Source organism: Macrobrachium nipponense, chromosome 24 (assembly GCF_015104395.2).
Source record: "Macrobrachium nipponense isolate FS-2020 chromosome 24, ASM1510439v2, whole genome shotgun sequence".
Classification (NCBI taxonomy): domain Eukaryota; kingdom Metazoa; phylum Arthropoda; class Malacostraca; order Decapoda; family Palaemonidae; genus Macrobrachium; species Macrobrachium nipponense.
This window is the reverse complement of record NC_061091.1, coordinates 2,844,130-2,866,270: the sequence shown is the minus strand read 5'-3', so window position 1 is coordinate 2,866,270 and position 22,141 is coordinate 2,844,130. Positions and strand designations below refer to the sequence as shown.

Genomic DNA, 22,141 nt, shown 5'->3' with positions numbered 1-22,141 from the left:
TTACCTGGTAAGAAATATTTTCCACTCAAAAACCCCACCACAAACTCTCCTTCCCCAGATCTCTGAATGGAAATCATACACAGAAATTCTTATTATGTCCTGTATTATTCACTGAATATTCCTTTGGCAGAACTTAGCTACGGAGCATTTATTGAGTTTGCAATTTCTATTTACTTCCCAATTTTTTTTCTATGCTATTGCAATACTTTTGCTGCAATATTTTCTGCCTTTTACTTTGTCTACTGTACTCCCATAAGTCTCTCCTAACTTAGGTGCCCAACTCTTCAATTGCTTGTAAGGCCTATAAAATTCTAGAAATGTAACTTAGTGATTACATTAAATTGCAATTATAACAATCTAATGCAATCAAAAACCTCTATGACTCTTCTGTCCTAAAAATGTGAGTCTCTTAAACCCACACAACATCGCTTTTCGTGTAACTGGGACAAAAAAATCAGTGAGCTGCCTGGCTTAATGATTACAGTATTTAAACATCTGAAAACATCTCCCTAGAAAGTGGTTGGGAGTGTTGCTGCAGTATCACTATTCTTTAGTAGAAAATGGTACATAACTGTAAAAACTATAGTACAAACTTGTACCATCAATTAAATCCACAGGAACTGGAACTACTATATATGAATAATGCTACAGTATACATTTCCACCCAAAAGAAATATACCACTTTTGTACTCGGGAAAACTAAGACTATGCATGCTTAAACTTTTTTCTAGAGAAAGTACACAAAAAAATATGAATTCAAAGGGCACTAGCTATAAAATCTGCTGTCCATACTTGTGGCCCTTCTACGATTGGTTAAAATAAATTAAGTACCATTTTGTGATTTGCTCTTGCTTTCAAAGCACATATACTGCATTCAAAACTAGCTATGTATGGCACTAACATACTGAAAATGTTTTTTTTCAATTATATGAAAGAGTAACGATGACTAGCATGATACACTTCAAAGAAAGTAGAATTTCACAATACTGATGTATTCATTTGCATGTTAATAGAAATAAAGTTGCCCTCTGTGTCAGAACCTTTGATTTGATTCAAATAAACTACTCTGATGCAACCGAGGCAGAATTGTCATGATCCCTCCTACAGTACTAAAGTCAGTTTTTCATGTGTAAGATCACACAAAATATCTAAATATGGAGGAACAAACTTCTGAATATAATCTATTCCTAAAAAAAAGATCCTCAAAGGAATGTATTAAACCAATCACTTTATCACAGGTTTTCATAAAAAATAAATGCCAACCAAACTTTCAAGCTCCACTCTGGCCTACAACTAAACACTTTTCTTGCTAGTGCATGAAAAGTCTCTTTAAAGACTTTTTCTTTAAAAAAAAAAGAAAAAAAAAAAAAACAGAAAAAAAAAAATCAACAAAATGATAACTGACCAAAGGTCTGGAATGCGTAATATAAAACTGCCTTGAAGCTAAAACTAAAATCTAAAAATCATGAAGTCAAAAGTTGTAGCAAGCATCAAAACTTGAATTGGTGTGTATTCCTCACCCGAACCTTGCATTATTTTCAGTGCAATCATTATACTATTCTTGGATAAGTATATACATTATATACACCGGAACATACAGAGTAAGTTATCAAAACATAAAAAACATAAAGCGTTATCACTTTTCTTCAGATATGAAGCCAAACTAACTCTGCAAATGCTGCCTCTCTTCCTAATGTCAAGATTCGAATCTTGCAGTTTCCATTTAATTCTTTCCTTCTATAAACTTGACCATCTCAGGCTATTCCACCTTCTATCCCACCCTTTCTATCAAGTGGTCTGATTCAAATTATCTAATAGTATAGAAAGTGGTCTGATTCAACTATCTAATAGTATAACACAAATTTAGCCAAAAGTTTATACCACCTTATACTCACACCTCTCCCAATAATGATCACATTAATTTCCTTACACTAAAAAATCTGTTGAAAAATATAAATGTTGCTTCTGTACGATTACAAGTTTACCCTTCCATCAATAGGTTACAGTAATTCATTGATAATGTTCTAGTCCTTTTCTGCTTGTTCTATGCACTCATCATCCACACAACCATTCATATAACAGTGCTTCTACAGCAAACACAAAATTTTGAATTGGGTACACATACATGAAAAATTTCACTCTCTATGCCCTCCAAATCCTGAAAGCAACCAATCATTGTTACAGTAATGGTATATGCAAAAATCCTGTGCGATAAAATCATATTTCATTAAACAAAGGATACTAATGAGTATGACGTGAGGAAGATTGTCACGCAAACATTTCATATAAAACCTAATGGAGATAACCATAGTAGAAAATTGGGAGTGAAGAAAATGAACAAGAAAATATCAAAGGAAGGAAACTCTCAAGGAACAGAAATGTAAAAAAAATTACATATACTAAACGAAAACTCAAAATAAAATTAGCATCTGTAATGTGGCAAGCCAAGGTAAAAGTCACAGGATTTTTTTTTTAAGTCCTGCGCCTTAAGGTATAAGTGAGCTGGTACATTCAGCTAGTTAGCATAGTTTTAATACTATGTAAAATTAGAAAAGAAACCAAGATCTGTTTGCACTCTTACCTTACATTAAAAAATTAGTATTAAAATAAGATAGTTTTTGAAGGCTGGTGATTATACAACCAACGTTGTATCTCTGCCATTCCCATAGTCTAAACTAATGCTGAGCTTTTATGTAAAAGAGATGGGTAAAAATTTAGATCATTTTAAGCAAGACTTAGATTTGCATAAACAAAAACGCACACTGATCTATATGGCAAACAAAAGACATTTAAAAATTAGAAAATATAATAAAATATGTACTTTGAAAGTTGACTTACAGTTACAGAAATGCTGATGGGGATAATTATGCCAAAGTAGAGAATGAATACAGATGTTTTTCAGAAAAATTAAATATTTGTCTGAATATAAAGTATAGTATCCAAAACACTGCGTACCAAGTGAAATGGATTAAAATGAAAATAGTATATAACCATGCAATTGGTCCAAATTTCTAAATTTGTTTTTCATAGGTATACTAACTAAAACTATCTTTCAGATGAGCTAGAATCAGCCATTGAAACTTGGTAACAAGGCAATTAACTTGTGGTAGAAGACTGAATGGAGGGAAACTCCCAACGACCTGCTATTACCTGGAACTTTTTCCTTCAGCATTATGAACAAGGCAGGGTGGTTGCAGTGGGATTATGATAAAAGGTTTTGGTTTGTGAATCTAGGAAAAGTACAATAAAATGTTTAAAAATCTGCTTTTTTTTTCTCTACAGAAATAGAAACTATGACCTTTATGCAAGATGTTTGGTACTTAGGTAGGAGGTTGTCCTTCAACAGACTTGCAAATTGAATCTTCATCCGGAATTTTCATGCTCCCAATCACAAGAGTGAACAGAGCAGCACTGACTCCTGTAATCTCCCAAGGAGGACAGAGCTATAGGGCCTTGGAGGTAAGTGACATTTCACTCTCGTTGGAGAACCTTTGATAACCAAGTGTGACCCTTACGAGGGGTACCATAACTCGGAAGGGAACTAAACGTTTGCCTATAAACCGAGGGGTTCAGATTATAGTTCCACCGACCCCTGCTTAAGAGATAAGAAAGAGAGTCACATCTTATCAACTGAAGCTCTAAGACTGGGTGTTTGCTTGTGTAGCCTACCTTTATCTGCATAATTGATGCAGCATGTAGTACTCCGTCCAAGCTGCTGCCTTGCCGATGGAAGAAAAACAAGAAGCAGTTACTCTACCCATAAACCTGAGGCTTATGCTCTCCAAGTACCTCAGGCAAGATGATTTTTCTTAGAGATCGGGCAAGTACACAAGCTGCCAAGTGCCACCACAGGTCCGTCCTAACGAGAAGGTATCCAGGAAGTTGTGGGTGATATCTCCTAGGTAAAATGAGGTATCAGCGTCCAGATATCCTCCCTCATTACCTGCATTACAGAAAAGTTGATAAAAAATGCAATGGATGGTACCATGCCCTTGACTTAATGAGCTCTTGCCAGAACTATAGTTACTTTTCTAGGGGAGTTGTAAGCTCGTTTGATTATACTGCAAAGACGGAAAGAATAGGTGCTCCCAAACCATTTCTTCTTGTGCTTGCTGGTACTAACAAAAATGGTCTTTTTTAAGGTAGCACCTAAAAGTTAGCGATATAGAAGCATTTTTGTCCTGATACCAACGACAAAATTCCAGAGAGGTGAAATCAAAACGCTCTTGCACCTCTCATCAGGAACCAATGGGGTTCCAGGCTTTCACCACAAACCCAGTAAAGAGAGAACAAAAGAGATTCACAACTCTTCACTGTTCCCTTTTCTTGTTCAAATCCAAACAGAACAAAAGTAAAAACACCATGCACACAGTGAAAAGATGTTTCAACTTACCAAAGAAAAACTGCTTGGTGAAAGCAGGCGAGTGCTACCCCAAACTTCACCCTCCTATTACCAATTACCAACCTTTTCTTCTTTTTTTTTACCAAGTTTCAACGACCAATTCCTGCTCATACTGAAGGGGACTTCTACATAAAAGGCAATGTTTATATTTCTGTTACCAAATAATATTACTTTTTATGATTTCTATAAACCTCTGCATCAAAACAGTTGGAATATTGAAATAAGGGGTTAATCATTCACAGAATATGTAAAAAGTAAAAACATGAATGAAACCCCATCATCAAATGATAGGGTATTCTTGAAAGGCTAGAATGGTAGCAAAAGCAAATTCAAATGCTGCATGTACATGCACTGGTGGATAGGCGACAAATAAAACTTAAGAAAACGTTTTAGTAAGTGCATGTCTCTTTCTTTCCTAACGTCAGAGATGCATTCCAGAAAATTCCTTCATTTGACAGTACCTTGTAGCTTGTGGTTTAAGTATCTTTTATTTATTCATGCTTTATCTTTTTGTTCTTGTTAAATGAAACTGAGATGCAAGCTTGCTTTATTAGGAGTTCTACCGTTTGGCATATAATTAATTATGTGCAGGTGTGGATAAAAACTAGGTTGATAACCTTCATGATGGTTTGAGAAACATTGTGATTACTCACCTTAAAAATCCAAAGAAAAATCTACCTTAATATATTTCCGTAATTGTCTCTTTGATAAGGAGCGTACTTTACTTACGATGCTTAAGTGTTTCTTCACTGACTAAACTTATACTGTCAACATTACAGATTACTGTGCTACTTTATTCCTAGCGGTGTACAAAATGATTTTTTATCCATGGTTATCTAGTTATTTCTTTAAATACTTCTTGATAAAATACTCTACCTAATCACTACCTCCAATCACATTTAAAATAACTATGTCATACTGTACATTAACGGCTCCACCAAAATCTGAAAGATAATCAACACATAACACTACATTTAAATACACTACACTGCATACTACCACGACTCTACAAAAATAACAAAGAACTTGGGGCATTAAAAAAAATAAATGGTTCTATACATGATCATTTCAAAGTAGGATTTTTTTCTATAACTGCTAGTTACTATATTCACAATACCTCAGAAGCCTAGAGAAAACCTGTGGTGTTAATACAACAAGAACTATCGCATTCCAGCACTCAAGAGCACCCAGAACTTCTTTCCATGCCAAGAGCATGGCTGCAAACATCACTTCCAGCCATTGCAAGACCTTGCAAATGGCCTTCACTCAGAAAAGTAACCTCAATCCATCATGCTGGTTAAAGAGAATTGGGCTACATTGATATCACATCACTTATGCCTTTATAAATGCAAGGAATTGCTGTACCACTCACACTGTTTTATACATGAGAAAGTAAGGATTGCTATTATGCTTATTCATGAAAAGATTTATGTAATAATATGAAAACAGTGCACAAACAATCAAGACTTAATTTATGTGCAAGGAGAATGTGTGCTTAAGCGGTCACCTCAGTCTTTCAGCCCCTGAAAAAAAATCAAACAATTCAATGACAATTGGCAATCAGGACACCGTTGAATAGATATTTGCTGCTATTGCAAAAATAAGAGAGAATTAAACACACTCATCAAACTATCCGTATCAGTAAAGTGTAGACACATTCCAATTATAATTCTTTTTGGCTTCTGGACTTCATATATTTTAATCATCTTTTTTGATAATTCAATATAAATTTTTTAAAAATCTTTGCCTTTATATTCTCACGAAACACTATTGTACAAGAAAATTATAAAATGACTATCTTGCCAGACACACATCATCATCATCAATGCTTATTACATCAGCTTTTCCCTTCTGCCTTGTGCACCTTGTCTGATTCTCATCTCAGTCTTCATATACACCCTTTTTCTACAGTATCCTATGCCTTCTCACTAAAAATCTACCAGCTTCATTTTGGACACTTTCTTTTTACTGCCCATTCATTTCAATTCCTATTTTCCCAGTGTACTCTGGGCCTCTGGCAATGAGTTGTAACATTTTATATTTACAAAGCTTAGAAATATCCACCATCTCCCTTGATACCACCCATGTTTCTGATGGACAAAGTAATATTAATCTTGCAACCTTACCCTTTTCATTAATGGGATATTCTGCTCCTTTTCTCACCTCCCATCTAAGGTTCGGCATTACCATCCAATGAATACCAAATAAAATAGATTATCTATTTCAATAAGACCTGCCATAAATCACAACACACTTATCTTTCATCCCTTCTTCCTTACTTGCTTTTGTAGAAAGATTTTGTGTATCAAAACCTCTTCTTCTATGTATATTTGGGAAATCTAATGACCACTGGTTACACTATCAGTTACATTTTGTACACAGAACTGAGTTCAACCTGACACCATTTTTCCCACATAGTCACTTTCCTGAATGCTTTCTCCTTTGCTTCTTCTCCACTGACCACAAGCTTTATTTTGCTTAAAATGATTTACATTCCCCCTCCTCTCTTCCACCCTTTCAAAATTTCCATGACCTCTTCCAAATCTTTCACTGTTAACACTACACCATTTGTAAAAATATCAGCTCCTAGGAGTCCCCTTGCACTCTTTTACAGCTTCTTCAATTTCTATGATACACAAAGTTCGTTGCTGATCCCTGATGAACACCAACACCCATCTCAAATTCTACAGATACAACCTGTCACTGTCTTCCCCCCAACGATCAAGTGTTAATGTAGAATAACATCACTATCTTATCAAGTCTTTCCTGTACCATCAGCCTAGTGTAATGTACCATTCAGTTGCCTGTCCTGGTATCTAGAGTGCCTTTTAAAATATTTAAATATGCGATATACCTGCCTATTTGTATGGTACTTTTAAGGGGTTGCTTTATTATAATGATTGCTTCAATAGTTGACCTGTCCGGCATGAAGCTAAATTGTCAATTATCCTATTTTGACATTTTTCTAAACATTTCTTTTGGCAATTTTCCAAACATTTTCGTACCATGGTCAATCAGTCTCATCTATTTTTTCCCTATTGAGGTGAGCACCTCTTTGCATATCATTAGTACCCTACAGCTATTTTCCCACTTCTCTGGTCCTATTACTTCTTTTGTTTAGTTACATGTACATACTGTTAAGTTGCCATGTGGTCTTCAAAGTTTCCATCTCTACCCTTTTGATGGTTCTATTAAACTCTTCAGCTCTTTCCCTCCATTATGCAAAATTCCTCCATATATTATTCAGTTCCCTCATTCAATACATTTTCAAAATTCTGCCCTAATTAACAGCATCCAATATTTTCAACTTGAATTTTACTATTTTTATATTTCTAGTCTGTCCTTTACATCTTTTATCAGTCACTGTGCTGCCTTGAATATTTCATAACTTTTCCTATGGTGTACTGAGATTCTCATTCCACTTCTCATCTCCTCTCCACCTTCTTAGCCACTGCAATCTGCATTTTAGCCTACTTCCTTCCCCTTGTCTTGCATACCTATCTTAGAAGACGTCAGAATTTGAAAGAGTTGACTGTTGGAAAGCTACGTGCGCAGAGAACAAATGGAAGGCTAAGGGCATAAAGGACGATCATACTCTGTACGCTGGAAAGGATGATGAGTAACTGAAAATGTTATTTCACTATAGGTACCAGAATCTTTGAACATGATAAATTTACTGTACTTAGACTCAAGATCATAAGTATCAGCCAAGGTAAGTTACCCATGAAAGATACAGCTCACTTGCAAAATTACACAGGACTAATGTTCCTTAATTGCTCTTTGGACACAATTTAGTCTTTACTGGATGCCAAAAATCCAGTTTTTACCCCAAGTGGTATCTGCACACAATGGCATAACTGCGTTCATAAGTCTGAGATGGCAATAATAAAAATGACAATTTGTCGAAAATTGCATTTTTCCTAACTATACAAACCTGAGGTCCTTTAACAATAGGAAGGTAACTAGCGGCAGCTGGGACGGTCGTAAGCTTCGAACAAGGGGAGAACGGTAGTTAACTGCTTGTCCGATCGTGCGCGCGCCCGCGCGCCCGAGAGGTGAAGAATCACTTTTGCTTTAGGCCCATGCAAAAAGTTGCAGAGTGAGGGGTGGCATGAGGTGGGACTATATGTAAAGGACCTCAGGTTTGTATAGTTAGGAAAAATGCAATTTTCGACAAATTGTCATTTGTTCCGATACGTAATACAAACCCTCGGTCCTTTAACAATAGGAAGACTCACTTCTTGGTGGGAGGAATCTGAGTCTTTTTGGTGAACAGACTGGTGTTCGTCCAACCCTGGAGTGCCTCCCTGGTCGTAAGAGCAAGGGAGGGATCCAAACCTCTGTCCGATTGATCGGGGTGTGCACCGCAGGATCAATGGTCAGACCTCTGGGCCAAGTACTAAGAGAGAGGCAAGCGTATCTCTTCGTACCAGCAAGCAAGAACTTGTTCCTGTTTGCAAGAAACAATCATAAAATGATGGGTTTGTCTCAATTTGGCATCCACTTCCTCCCCCTTGTTGGAGGAAGTGGTGGATATTTACTCCTATCCCTACTGAAAGGGATAGGATGGTGCTCTATTGAGTAGCTCACCTGCATCTCGTCCTTACCCAGCAGGGTGACGACCGTGTCCCTCTACCCAAAGGTAGAGGGAAGAAAAAAGATGGGAAGAGGAGCCAGTCACACTCTCATTCCTCATCCATTCTTACGGTCACACCAGGACTCGATGCTGTTCAGCCTGCGAGGGTCTGGGTTAACTACACAACGTGTTGAGCAACCACCACGGTTGGTTCCAAGGAAAAAGATCCAAGGAACTGTGGGCAATATCCTGAAGGTAGAAGGAGGTGCATGCGGTCCGGTTGGACCAGGCGCCTGCCTTCATTACCTGCGCCATGGAGAAGTTCTTGCGGAACGCGAGAGAATGATGAAGAGGCGTCCACACTCATCCTGGGTGTCGAGTTTCTTCAGACAGCTCCGTCGCACCTTCACAGGACAAAGCAGCATAGCCTTCGTATCGGAGGCGGTGACGTCCCTTAGGGAGGGTATTGTGAAGGACTCGAACCAATCGTCAGTTACCGAAGGGTTCTGAGTCTTCGCTACGAAGATCGGTACGAAATCGAGCGTCACAAATCCCCATCCCTTTGTGCTTGACTTCTCAAGAGAAGTCATGCAGTTACCTAAGACGAAAAGAAGGGAATAGTCGTATGACCTATCCCTCTTCTCGACTTTGGTTATGTACAGTACTCATACTGACAAGCTATTAAGACGAAGTAATGATTGCTCTGGAACAACCAAACTAAGACCACAGCATAGTTCGTAACTGACTCGGGCGCTCTGACAGCTGCCGACTGACTGGTTCGGAATCAGTAGAGGCAAGTTGTCCAAGCATCCGGGGTTAAGTCACGTGACCTTCGCCCTTTTTAAAGAGTTATGCTGAGAGACCAAACAAATAAAATATTTGTTAGTCACGATGCCGGACGGCGCGGCGATGATTCTCTTAATGCATAAGCTCAAAAGGCGAAAGTCAATTGCCTTCAAAAGACCGAGGTCCCTGATGGCAAGAAAATCTCATAGACGTTGAATCTCAGCTTAAGGAGAAACAACACTATGTGACGTTGAAGACGAAGGTAGGCAATGAATGCAACCTACGTCTTCCCGCTGAATCGAGAGAAGGAATCTCAAGATTCTAAACCTGTGCTTACAAATGACTGAAACGCTAACCGCCATTTCATTGCTGTCCGTTGTGCAATGAAAGCGGGGCGTTCTTCAGTAATGAAACACAGGGGAGAGCCGCTTGAAGAACTGCTTCTCATGGGCTGAACGTTTGGAAGTAGAGCTGGCAGGTGTGGGAGTAGGCGATGTCTTTCAATACATCTGCTAATCCGGGGTGAACAATGAACAATTGTACACCTCCGAATACAAGATATTTTGAGGACAAACTCAGATTCCGCAAAAATCATTCGCATTATCGGGATACGATGCAGCAAGAGACTATTACAGAATTCTGTTACCGTGCGGTAAACAGAAAGATGAGAGTCGAATAGATATCTCTGTTTTAAAATTCTCGCAATACCGAAGACGATGAATACTAGCGTTTCTCAGCAGTAGATGGTCATTCATGTATGCGAGAATCCCCGTTAATCAGAGACTTAAGTCTGTGATTGTTGGGCAGAGATACGGTTGTTATTCAATCAAAGCAGGTGAGAAAGACATAAACAACCGTCTACCTCAAAGCGGCAGCTGATACTGAAATGCCTTGGGCAATTCAATACGCAGTAGCTGTCGCTGACTCGTCATCCTGAGTTGCCAAGTAATCCTTTCCACGAAGGAATGCGTTCGGCTAGAACCACCGAGCATAAAAAGATATGCTCGAGCAATTATATTTAAGCGAAACGAATTTCGGTAAATATAAAAGCTTAAATGGTGTTGTTGTGACAACACCATAAGTATATAAAATTGAAACTGGAAACTCCTGGGAGGTTGCAGGCAACCCGGGTTGCAGTTCAATTAGAATACTTTTCGTCTAAGTCGCAATCCGTAGAATAACCAGGATATGCGCCTACCCCTCGGACCATTCAACTGCTTAGCAGAATCATGTCGCGAGGTTAATATACGTAGTATATTTGTAGGATTCTGAACAACGATCTCCATCCTAAATTCTTTCCTTCAAGAAAACAAAATAAGGATTGGAGATCGACCACCTTCGTTCTCTATTAAAGAGAGTGAAGGAGAAGTCTTCCTCGAAGGAAAGCTTCAATGGTGAACAGAATACTAAGACGATAGTTCAAGCCAAACTGGATATTCCCGTCCGTTCTTCTCTATTCCAGGTTGGTCGCCTACTGTGAGATAGTCTTCTTTCAGCAGCAGTCTTCTTCCTAATGCTAGAAATTCCAGGAATTCGAGCATAGGCGAGGTTCCCGATTATCGTGTAACATATCGGGATTCTCGTCTCGCTCACTTTGGACCGTGGTCTCGCCTAAGTGTTTGGAGATCGTAAGAAACTCTAACACTCTGAATGCGCTAGAAATTCCGTAGAATTCTAAGCAGTCTGCGAAACCCCCACCGAATTCGTCAAACGATATCGGCTGGTGGTCCTCTCGATTCCCGTAGAAATCGAGAATGGGGCAGGATCCCTCCTCAACGACCGGGGCTTACGTCAGGTAGGACCCGAAGGTCCCCCCTGGTAGCGCAGTCCCCAACGTGGGATCCTACAGAGAAATCTCTGTAGGATCCTTCCCCTTTCCCTCGTAGCCGTAAGGAGAGAGGGAAATGGGGGAGGAATTGGATACTCGCTCGCCTTCCCAGTGGAACTAGCAGTTGGAGAAGAGTAGGAGCAGCCATCGCCTTGCGGCGATGGCCTCTCAGAGTCTGGGAAAACGTATCGTCAGGAGAAAACGTTTTCCCCGAGGAGGGTTACGAACTCTCACTGTAGGTAAGGGTCTGCCGCCACTGTGAACGTCGTCTGGGTGGGGCTGATCGACACCTGACAGGAGAGAGCCGATACCGTCCTCCGACTCATTCCAGTCCTCGTCGAGGTCGAAACCTCTCAGGAGGACCGAAGGAGTATTTAAATACGGTGTCCGAAGACACGTAGAAACGCCGCTGTCGCAGTAGAGGAGGTGGAAGTAGCTTGATCGACCGGCCAGAACTGAGAGAGCCTTCTTGTCCGGAGACGAGAGACTCTGGTTCAAGACAGAATCGGCAAGCTCCGATCGCGGCATACCCACCGTCGGTTTGGGTTCCCTCTCGGGCCCCAAAACGACTCGAGCAGAGACATGGGCTCTGCTGGTGGGAGCGGCGATCCTTCCCCCCGGTCGTTGTGCTGACGAATCAGTGCAATAACCTGGGTAAAGTTACTCTGAATCTCGGAAGTTACAGCGTCTTGAGGAGTAGGACCGTCAGTCCTCCCAACAAGAGCAGCTCCCAGGACCCTCCTCCTTCAGAAGAAGGACCAGCAACAGATCCCTGACGGTTGCCTCCAATCACTTGCGCGTACGTCCTGGTTGGTCCTAAGACCAACCTGGCACGTGCGGCGTCGTGACGGGATCGTGAGCGGCGCATCTCTCACGATCACTCCTATATACCTCGCTCTTCCTGGCGTATGCCGAGGAAGTTGAAGGTATCGGAGAGACAAGAACTGACGCTACCCTCTCTCCCCCTGACGGTCACCTCCAATCACTTGCGCGTACGTCCTGGTTGGTCCTAAGACCATACGTGGCACGTGCGGCGTCGTGACGGGATCGTGAGCGGCCCACCTCTCACGATCACTCTTAGCTACCTCGCTCTTCCCGGTGTAGCCCGAGGAAGTTGAGGGTAGTGGAGAGACAGACCTGACGCTCCCCCCCGCTCGCTGGCAGGACCAGCGTACGTGGGGGGCTGCAGCCGATCACCAACCCGCGGTGGGGATCGATCTGCAGGCCACTGGCCGTGCCGCTCACCTGTGGCGAGTGGCTCGACTGAGCACGTCGACCCCGGTCCCGTGCGTCAGACGAGCTGCTGCTGGTCACCGTATCCGCCCGGTCCCTGTGGGAGCGGCGGTCAGGTGACCTGCAGAGCTCGCTTTCGCCGTGAGACCGGTGAGCGTCCTCGCGGCACGTCAAACCGCTGGTACCAGCCGAGGCTGGTACCGTCGGTCGAGGGGACCTGGGGGACCTCTTCCCAGCCTCAACCCGTGGCCGGTCAGAGACCGTCACGTCCACCCAAGGTACCGGCTGGTCGCTGCGAGAGCGGCCGCTGGCCTGGCGAGAGTCACCTGAGCGGCTCTCGACAGTCTTCTGCTCCGTGCCTCGGTCATGACGCTGAGCGAACTCAGGCGTCTTAACTTTGGCTGCACGGTCACCCCGAAGGAGATCGTACACTCGGAACTTCTCGCGGACGAGAAACCGAGCCGGTACCTGGCTTAGCAGCAGAGCTGCCAAGACCAGGCGAGGGTGTACCAGCGGTAGCCAGCACACCCTTGGTCCCCGTCTTCTTCTTCTCAGAAGGGGAGACGGGCCCCGTTCCCGAAGGAACAGGAGGACCAGCAGAAGAACCCCCCCGTCACACCGGAATGTGACGAGCCCTTCGAAGTTCCCGAAGGAGTCTTCTTAGGGGGAATAACAAAACCCGGTTACCAGCTGGTCGCTGCGAGAGCGGCCGCTGGCCTGGCGAGAGTCACCTGAGCGGTTCTCGCCAGCCTTCTGCTCCGTGCCGTGGTCTTGGCGCCGAGCGAACTCTGGCGCCGAAACTTTGGCTGCACGGTCTCCCGAGGGAGAGCGTACACTCGGGATCTCCCCCGAACGAGAGACCGAGCCGGAACCTGGCGTAGCGGCATCGCCGCTAGCACCAGGCGAGGAAGTACCAGAGCTAACCGATACTCCTCTGGTCCCCGTCTATCTCTTCCTTACGGAAGGGGAGACGGGCCCCGCTCCCGAAGGAGCAGGAGGACCAGCAGAAGGACCCCCCCGTCCCACCGAGGTGGGACGGGCCCTTAGAAGTTCCCGAAGGAGACTTCTTAGGGGGGGGAGGCAGCCTTCTTCTTCTTCGGCTTATGGGCCTTAGAAGTCGAAGGGGAAGAGGCAGCAACAGACGAAGACGAAGATGACACCTTCCCCTTCTTCGTCAGCTCACGCAGGACAGTCGTCAGGTCCTCCATCCAGGCCGGAGTCGGGCCTATTGCCGAAGCAACACGGCCCGACTGCACCTGTCCGGAAGGACCTGGGACTGGGGAAGACACACCATGGGCAGGACCAGCATGGACAGGCGCAGGAACCAGGAGCGACAGGAACAGCAACCAGCTCAGGAGCGGCAGGAACAGCGGCAGCGGTAAACACAGAAGGGACAGCCAAGCCAGTAGCGGGAACCACATCAGCGACAGGTACGGCAGGCCCAGCCATCGCCTCGTAGAATCATCGGCAGCCAGCGTGGTACTGGCGGCCGGTCCAGGGGCGAGCTGCTGGAACAGCGAAGTCTGGGGCAGGCAACACGAAGAAAACACAGGCGGCGGCGGCATACCCCTCCTCGGTACGGCGGCGACCGGCCCTAGAAGCGGCAGACGGCGTCACCGACACAGCATGGGGAGTGTAGACCAGCGGGGGGAAGCAGCATAAGCGGCCGTGAAGGTTGTAGTGGAGACCACTCCAAGGTCACCGCCCCAGACCTCGCTAGACTCTGCAGCGGATCGTGGATGCTAGGCACGCCCTGCAGCCGCAGTGGTCCATACCTGTCCAAGGTCGTCTCCCACGGCTGTAGCACCTGCGGTAGCACAGACAGATTAGTAAGAGGGGTTCCCTCACGCACGGGGGGGGAGACATGCCCCACCCCGAACGGAAGGAAGACCCCAAAAACAAAATACGAGGAAGCTGAGCGCGGGGGCAGGAAAGAAGACGAAGAATCGGATACCAAGGGAGTCGCGGGAGAGCTTTCCGACGACTTCCTGGCAGACCTTCGCTTCCCTACCCCGCACAGCAGTGAAAAGTAATATGAAAATGAAACAGAATACTGCACTTGCGATTCACTTCATAGAACTTAAAGAGGGAAAAATCAATTCCCGGTAAGAGCGGAAACTTGATCCATAATAATATGATGCTATCATAAATATATATGAAAATGAACAATACTGCACTTGCTATTTTCACTTTCACAGCAATAAATCGTAAGGATTAATTCCCGGGTAAGAGCGGAAATTGATCCAAAATTAAATTTGATGCAATTAATAAATGAAAATGAAAAGAAAACTGCATTGCGAATCCACTTTCATTGCATTCTATTCATACAAAATAAGAGGCTCTTGCCGAGCGCAATCAAGCTCTCGGCAACGAACGCACAGGGCAAAAATATAATGAAAAAGAGTACTTACATCTTTCAATTACACACTTTCGCCCAAAATACATGACTCGGCGCGAGTGCGCCCGCCCTCGGCACCGAGACATAATTCAAGGGTTCAATTCATGAAAAGAGCGGAAATCGCCGTCTCTACGGCGATAGCTCCATGTTGATTCATAATTAAGTAATGAAAATGAAAACAGTGTACTTACAGTTTCATTTTCAAGTCAAACCAAACCATTAGTAGAAAACACAATATAAACAAAGCATACGACGATGAAGCGGGCAGAGAGCGATGACGAACACGTCCTTCACACCCGCGGCCGAAAGCAAAAGTGATTCTTCACCTCTCGGGCGCGCGCGCGCACGATCGGACAAGCAGTTAACTACCGTTCTCCCCTTGTTCGAAGCTTACGACCGTCCCAGCTGCCGCTAGTTACCTTCCTATTGTTAAAGGACCGAGGGTTTGTATTACGTATCGGAACAAATATGCATTAGATATATTGAAATGTTTAACTAGGATAGATCCTCCTTTGCAAGCAGAATACAGTATCATTAGAGTACAGCAAAGGTAAAACCCATATCTTAAGATATTGCTAATTAGGTTTATGTAATTTTGTAACAAAGACCATATAGCTTATAGTACCGTACCTGTTTACAAACTTCCAAACTGGACTAGGTAATCACTTGGTTTTCTTGGTTTCATCAGAATCTTCCTCCTGCACTAAACCAGCATCCTGGACTCTTCTCGATTCACCTTGTCTTGACGAATCTCTTCGCATTTTTGCTTCTAGTTCTGCTCTCTTCCAGGTGACCATCATGTTGCTACTTAACCAGAGCCAATTCATCTGAAAATAGTGGAATTATTTGTATTTGACTCCCCAAACCTATTAAATCTATGCATCTTCTGTCACAGGTCAAATTACCTGTCAACATGGTCCTGGTTATCCAAATCCTAAGATATCATTCTTAGAGAAACCATCATATTTTTGAGCAGGACTCAAATATTGCATTCCCATATTTTCATTTACTTTAAATGCCAGAATCCAAAGTGGGCATAGCTTTCCAGTTATATTTACAGTATATGTATATCCAAATCACATGCAAGCAGTCATACATTAAGAAAAACAAACCTGAAAAACTACTGATTTGTTTACTAATCACTTGAGAATTCAAACAAGCTTCAGGTATAAGTCAGTCTACTTACTACGTTTTAACATATTATAAGTATTACTACGGAGGAATTTAGATGTTAAAGAAATTACCAAATACATTATCTTCACTCTTGTTAACCAACAACTTACCACCATCATCATACAGTTGAAAAGGACTGGCATTGAAAATACAACACTAATGAAGAGACCCTGAGAGTCAAAGTATTGCTGTCGACTGAACGACTGCCAATGCTCTGCCGCGTATTCGTTAATGAACTCTGAGGATCGCACAGTGAGGAGAAGCAAGACGAAGAGGACAGCTTGAGTAGTATGATGATTTCTTGTCATCACAGTGAAGACAGTGAGAAAGATGTGGAACACAAGCAATCCAAGAAGCCATCCTTCACTCCAGTCAATCTGTTGATAAAGAACAGATATTGTAACATACATTACACTGTGGAAATAAAACAATACTAATTTCAGTCATTTAAATCCCTCCATGTCCGTGGAAATGCTAGGCCACGAACAGATATCTTCAACAGTATTACTGTACTAGCCTATGTACAAAGCAAAATCAGAATATTGTAAATTAATGCTACTTGCTTAAATTCCATGAGACATTTCAACACTTTTTTTTCCACAAAGCAGAATGTCTAAATACTAACACAGATTTAAAGTAATAATACAACAGTAATACGTATTGGTAAGTTAAGGATGTTTCATAATATAAAACTCTTGAAGACAAATGTAAGTGATTACAGCAAAGGTTCTGTTCCAGTGGCACGCTGTAAGTCAATTTCTGCCATAAGTCTGTGCTTATTAATTAATTGGCGCTGTAACTAGATATCTAGTCTTGTTTTATGCACCGTTAATGGGGTTTAAAGGTGCTTACAGTCCTGAAACTAGATACTGTTACTGTACCTATCCTCGATAAATGTATTTGAAAAACACCAGATCTGAATGCCTTAAGTCGGTGCTGCCATAACTTGGGAACACCCTGTACAATCTTTAGACTAAACTGAATAATGTATATTTCATAGTTTTTATAATACATAAACTCCTTACCAAAAACTGTGTTCCCAGTCATATAAACTTAATCATTCTATTGTATTGTGAAACATCTGAAAATAGTAAACCTCAAGCTCTTGACTGTTGTGGGAGAGGTGTAGAGATGAATGAAACACTGTAAACCAAATGTAACAGGTTGTCTCATATGGTCAAGACTGCAAAGTATGAATGAAGCAAAGGATTTTCAATTGACCTCTAGTTTTCCTCTTATGAGACAAAGGTTAAGTTGCAATACTACTGGAAATCACTGCCTGAATGCAACCTATCTGAACTGTAACTCATCAGTTTATAAACTCAAATATCTCAATCAAATACGTATATGTTACAGTAATTAAAAATACAAAAATGTAGAGAGATTATGAACTCAACATCATGGAGTACAAGTTATGTATATTATAAAAAAAAAATTAATTATCTAAGCTTAGTTCCAGACGCAGGCTGTTTTATTTGTGATCATTCATTATTTTGATGCAAAATGAGAAAAACATGTCCATGCAATAACATATATCTATGGCCCTCGTTCATTTAACAGTGGCGTTAGCAACTCGTATACGTACTGTGATTCATATTTCCTGTATTCATTTCAAGGTCACTCCAATTGAACATTTCCTCTCTATCCCTATAGTGGTCTTGTAAATCATACCTAAAGAATCACATTATCTCCCTGGGCCCTATTCACCCCATCTTACTCACTGTCCTTGAGAGAGAGAGAGAGAGAGAGAGAGAGAGAGAGAGAGAGAGAGAGAGAGAGAGAGAGGAGATGAGAGAGAGAGAGAGAGAGGGCGAGAGAGATGCAAGAGAGAGACGAGAGAGAGAGAGAGAGAGAGAGAGAAGAGAGAGAGAGAGAGAGAGAGAGAAATGGAATAGACATATGAAAAGGAAGATGTATAAATGAAAGGTAAATCATTAATTTACAATGCTTCCTTCTACATGAAAGTACTGTACTATATATAAAATTCCACATCAGAAATACTATAATGTCTTTAGCAACATCTAAACAAGTATGTCTATTAACATTCTTTGCTGTCAATCTGGTTAGTGTAAATATTTATCCACCACACGTTAGGCCGAACACCGGAGGCCAATAATAGGTTATTTACCATAGGTAACAGTTAAAAGGTTATGTCTGGTTACATAACGATGCACCTCGTGGCATCTTTGTCCTTCATAATACTGTATGTATGTATTGGGACTACAGATACAAAAATAATCATGTATTTTTTTAAGCGCTTATACTGTGGCTTATGAATTTTATACTATTCTTGTTGGTACAATGAGGTATGGTCACATCCTCACTCCCAAATAATCCTAGTTAACACTGGGAAAGTATCACTGCATCAAAGAGCTGACGACTTACTCTACTATTCATGAATTAATTTTGGATGTAATGTCATGTGAAATGTGCTCTATATGTAACCTATCTCATTAATTCAATTAAAAAATAAAAATATGACAGTACACAGTAACAAAAAAGCTAAAATTCCAAAACTGTTAATAAAACCTGTGGATGGTGTCATATAAGCTTACAGTTGCAAGGACAGAAAGCAAGGCACACACACAACACTACCTTACACTATGATTAATTACTAACCTAACAACTAGATCTATCCTAACCTAATGCAGTGGTGGACTAAGGGGAGTCAGTTCTTTAGCAAAGGGCTAATGATATTAGCCTACCTGCACAGAATTTAAGTACAGGCAGTCCCCGGGTTACGAGGGGAGTTTCATTCTTGAGACAAGTTGAAAACCGAAAATCGTCGTAAGCCGGAACATCGTAAAAAATCCTAAGAAAACCTTACTTTTAATGCTTTGGGTGCATTCAAAACTATGTAAACTGCATTCTAATTGCATTCTTCATAAAAAAAACCTTCAATTATTGATTATTTTGCATTTTTGGAGTCATATTTCTTCTGCCAAATCAGCATTGTAGGCGCTGTAACCCTGGAACATGCGCTGTAAACCTGGAAATAACGTCTGATAAACATAATTGAAAAGCGTTGTAACCTCGGAATGTCGTAAGCCAGGGACTGCCTGTATTTGCAACTGTAAATAGATACCACTAATACAAACTGATATGTATACGGTATTACTATCATTGTTTGATACAACGGCATCAATACTTTAGTAAGTTTCCCTTCACAGATTAAGACATGTCACCAACGAGCAGATGTTAACAATAACAGACATATGATTGGTTTTATTTTTTTAAATTGTGATGCCATTTTTGGTGATTGAGTTGGCTTATTGTGTGTGCCAATTGCTCCTCCAGTCAAAAATGTGCGGTGCATTTCAAGACATCACAGACACATTTTTTCTTGAATACTATTCTTACCTTAATTAAATAAACAATTAAATAAACAATGTGGTTTGTTCGATCATCTGTTATGGAACGGCATCATGACACCACCATTTCGCTCTGATACAACATGTAGTTACTCTTAAGTCAAGGTTGTGAACAGTTGATAGGCCTACTTATTTACAAGCTTAGTTACCTTGGGAGCGTATAATTGTAAGTCAGGTATGAGAGCATTTGTACATTGTGCACCAAGACTATATACAACAAAATACTGCCTTTAGTGAAGATCATACAAGAAGAAAGCAAATCCACCGTCACTTTCAGGATAAGCCCAAAGCTACTGGTGAATGAAAAAGTAATAATAAAAAGGTGATTGGAAAGAAGTCGTGACCAATTAGCCTTTGCTTAAGGCTCAGTAGCTGTATGGTATACGAACAAATGGCCACCATTTCACTCGAGAGAGGACACTTTCTTCACTCAATAATAGGTGAAACAAAATACAATTATATACATCTTTCAGCATACCATTCTAAAGATTGACTCAAAAATTATGAAATAATTGCACAATTAAGGTGCTTTTTCGGGAAGAAACCGCATTCCAGGATAGGTGGCCGCTATGTCGCAGCCCAGTTGTTTACCCTGTAGCCTAGTATTCCTAATTCCAACTCCTCGTCAGTTACCCTAAAGAGCTACAAACTATCCTGGAGGGGACGTTGTGGTAATGGGGTAACCAGCATTTAAGATGGAATATAGGTTAATATACCAAATGGCTGGCCTCTACCGTAGCGCGACCACCTTCCCGATAAAATACTTTAAACACGTCCTGTAACCCAGGACAGACATTAGTCAAGAGCCAGCGTCCGTTGAGGCAACACCTCAAGTTTTTTCTCCCAAGTCATAAGTTAAGGCCATAATTTCAAATTTTCGGAAAGGTAGTAGCCCTACAGTAAAGGTGGCCGCCAGGTGGCCAATCGGTATTTTACCCTAATACAGGCGAGTTTCATATCAGAACCAATGGTTTTGTCACCCAATTTTGAGTGGACAGTAACCACCACTGTCACTTTTAGAATAAACCAAAGCTACGGGTGAAGGAAAAAAATAAATAAATAAAAAATGCTTGGTATATATCTAGTCTAGCCTAGGTATATCACAAACAATGGTGTTGTCACCCAATTTTGAGTGGACGGTAACCACCACCGCCACTTTTAGAATAGGCCAAGCCCAAAGTTATGGGTGAATGAAATATAGGTATATAAAAAAAATCTAAATAAAAAGGTGATTGGAAAATAGTCGTGACCAACTAGCCTTAGGTTATGGCTCGGTACATAGGGTGAGCGACCAAATGGCCACCATATCACTCAAAAAAAGTACTGGAAAGTACTTCTTTTTTCACTCGATAATTGGTGACACAAACAATAAGATTCAATATTTAAGCATAACATTCAAAAGATTGAAACAATCTTTTGAATGGAATGATTAAAGATGTAATTGTATTGTTGTTTCACACCAATCATCAAGTGAAAAAAGTGGTGGTCTTTTTTCGAGTGAAAGAGTTGCCATTTGGCTGTTTACCCTACTAACGTTTCCCAGCCTCGTGCCCTTCTGTCCCAACCCCCCCCCCCCCCCCCCAAAAAAACCCCCCCCCCCCCCCAAAAAAAAAAGGGGACATTCCCACGAAATGACAAAATGAAATGTCTCTCTTGGGGGGGGGAACATGGTGGCCATTTGGTAGTTTGTCCTACTATAAGGTTTCCCGGCCTCGGCCTTGTGCCCTTCGATCACCGACCCCCCACCCCCCCCGGGCGAAAGACTCCCACGAAAATCGTCATGTCCCGCGAATGACAAAACCGAAATGTCTCTCTCTCTCGGGGAGGAATATGGTGGCCATTTACCTAACTCCTAGTATAAGGTTTCCCGGCCTCGATTCTCGTGCCCTTCGGTAACCCACCCCAGGGAAAGACCCACACGAAAATCGTCCCGTTCCGCGAAATGACAAAACCGAAATCTCTCTTGGAACTGACAGCTAACTAGACGGGACGTTTTTAACCTTCGTCACTCCTCCGAAGGGGGAGACAGTCATCGCATTTTGATCACGCCTTTGGTCATAAAGGCCGCCACGACTGAAGCAAAGAAACCGCCTCCCTCTCACTTTCAACAAACGACCACCTCTCTCCGTACGACTCTAATTCAACTACCTATAATATAAAAAATCAACTCACTGTCCTCACGAACGACCACAAGTCAGTCACTTGGTCCGCCTCGCTATAGTCCTCCGGCACGACTTCCATCATATATCGCTTACAGTTTTCCCCCCTACGAAACTACTATATATCTCTCCACTCGGCAACTAACGCTCTCACTCTCAGCTGTCCGCCACAACAACAACAACATCTGCAACGTATGTGTCGACTGACTCTCTAA

The 22,141-nt window shown here is 41.9% G+C and overlaps 1 protein-coding gene across 4 annotated transcripts in view; it reads right to left on the bottom strand.

Annotated features, from left to right (window-relative positions):
- Positions 1-22,141, bottom strand: part of LOC135204839 (transmembrane protein 18-like) — a 29,988-nt gene extending 7,847 nt beyond the window's left edge. Inside the window, exons 1-4 of one of the 4 annotated variants that reach the window (XM_064235073.1) lie at positions 21,940-22,141; positions 16,507-16,773; positions 15,854-16,050; positions 5,910-5,925 (exon numbers count right to left, since the gene is read on the bottom strand). In XM_064235073.1, the coding sequence (XP_064091143.1) occupies positions 15,886-16,050; positions 16,507-16,773; positions 21,940-22,011 (504 nt within the window). In that variant the 5' untranslated portion in view covers positions 22,012-22,141 and the 3' untranslated portion in view covers positions 5,910-5,925; positions 15,854-15,885. Of the gene's footprint in view, positions 1-1,360; positions 5,929-15,853; positions 16,051-16,506; positions 16,774-21,939 lie in introns of those variants that run through there. The other 3 variants (XM_064235058.1, XM_064235064.1, XM_064235051.1) reach the window with 3 other exon arrangements.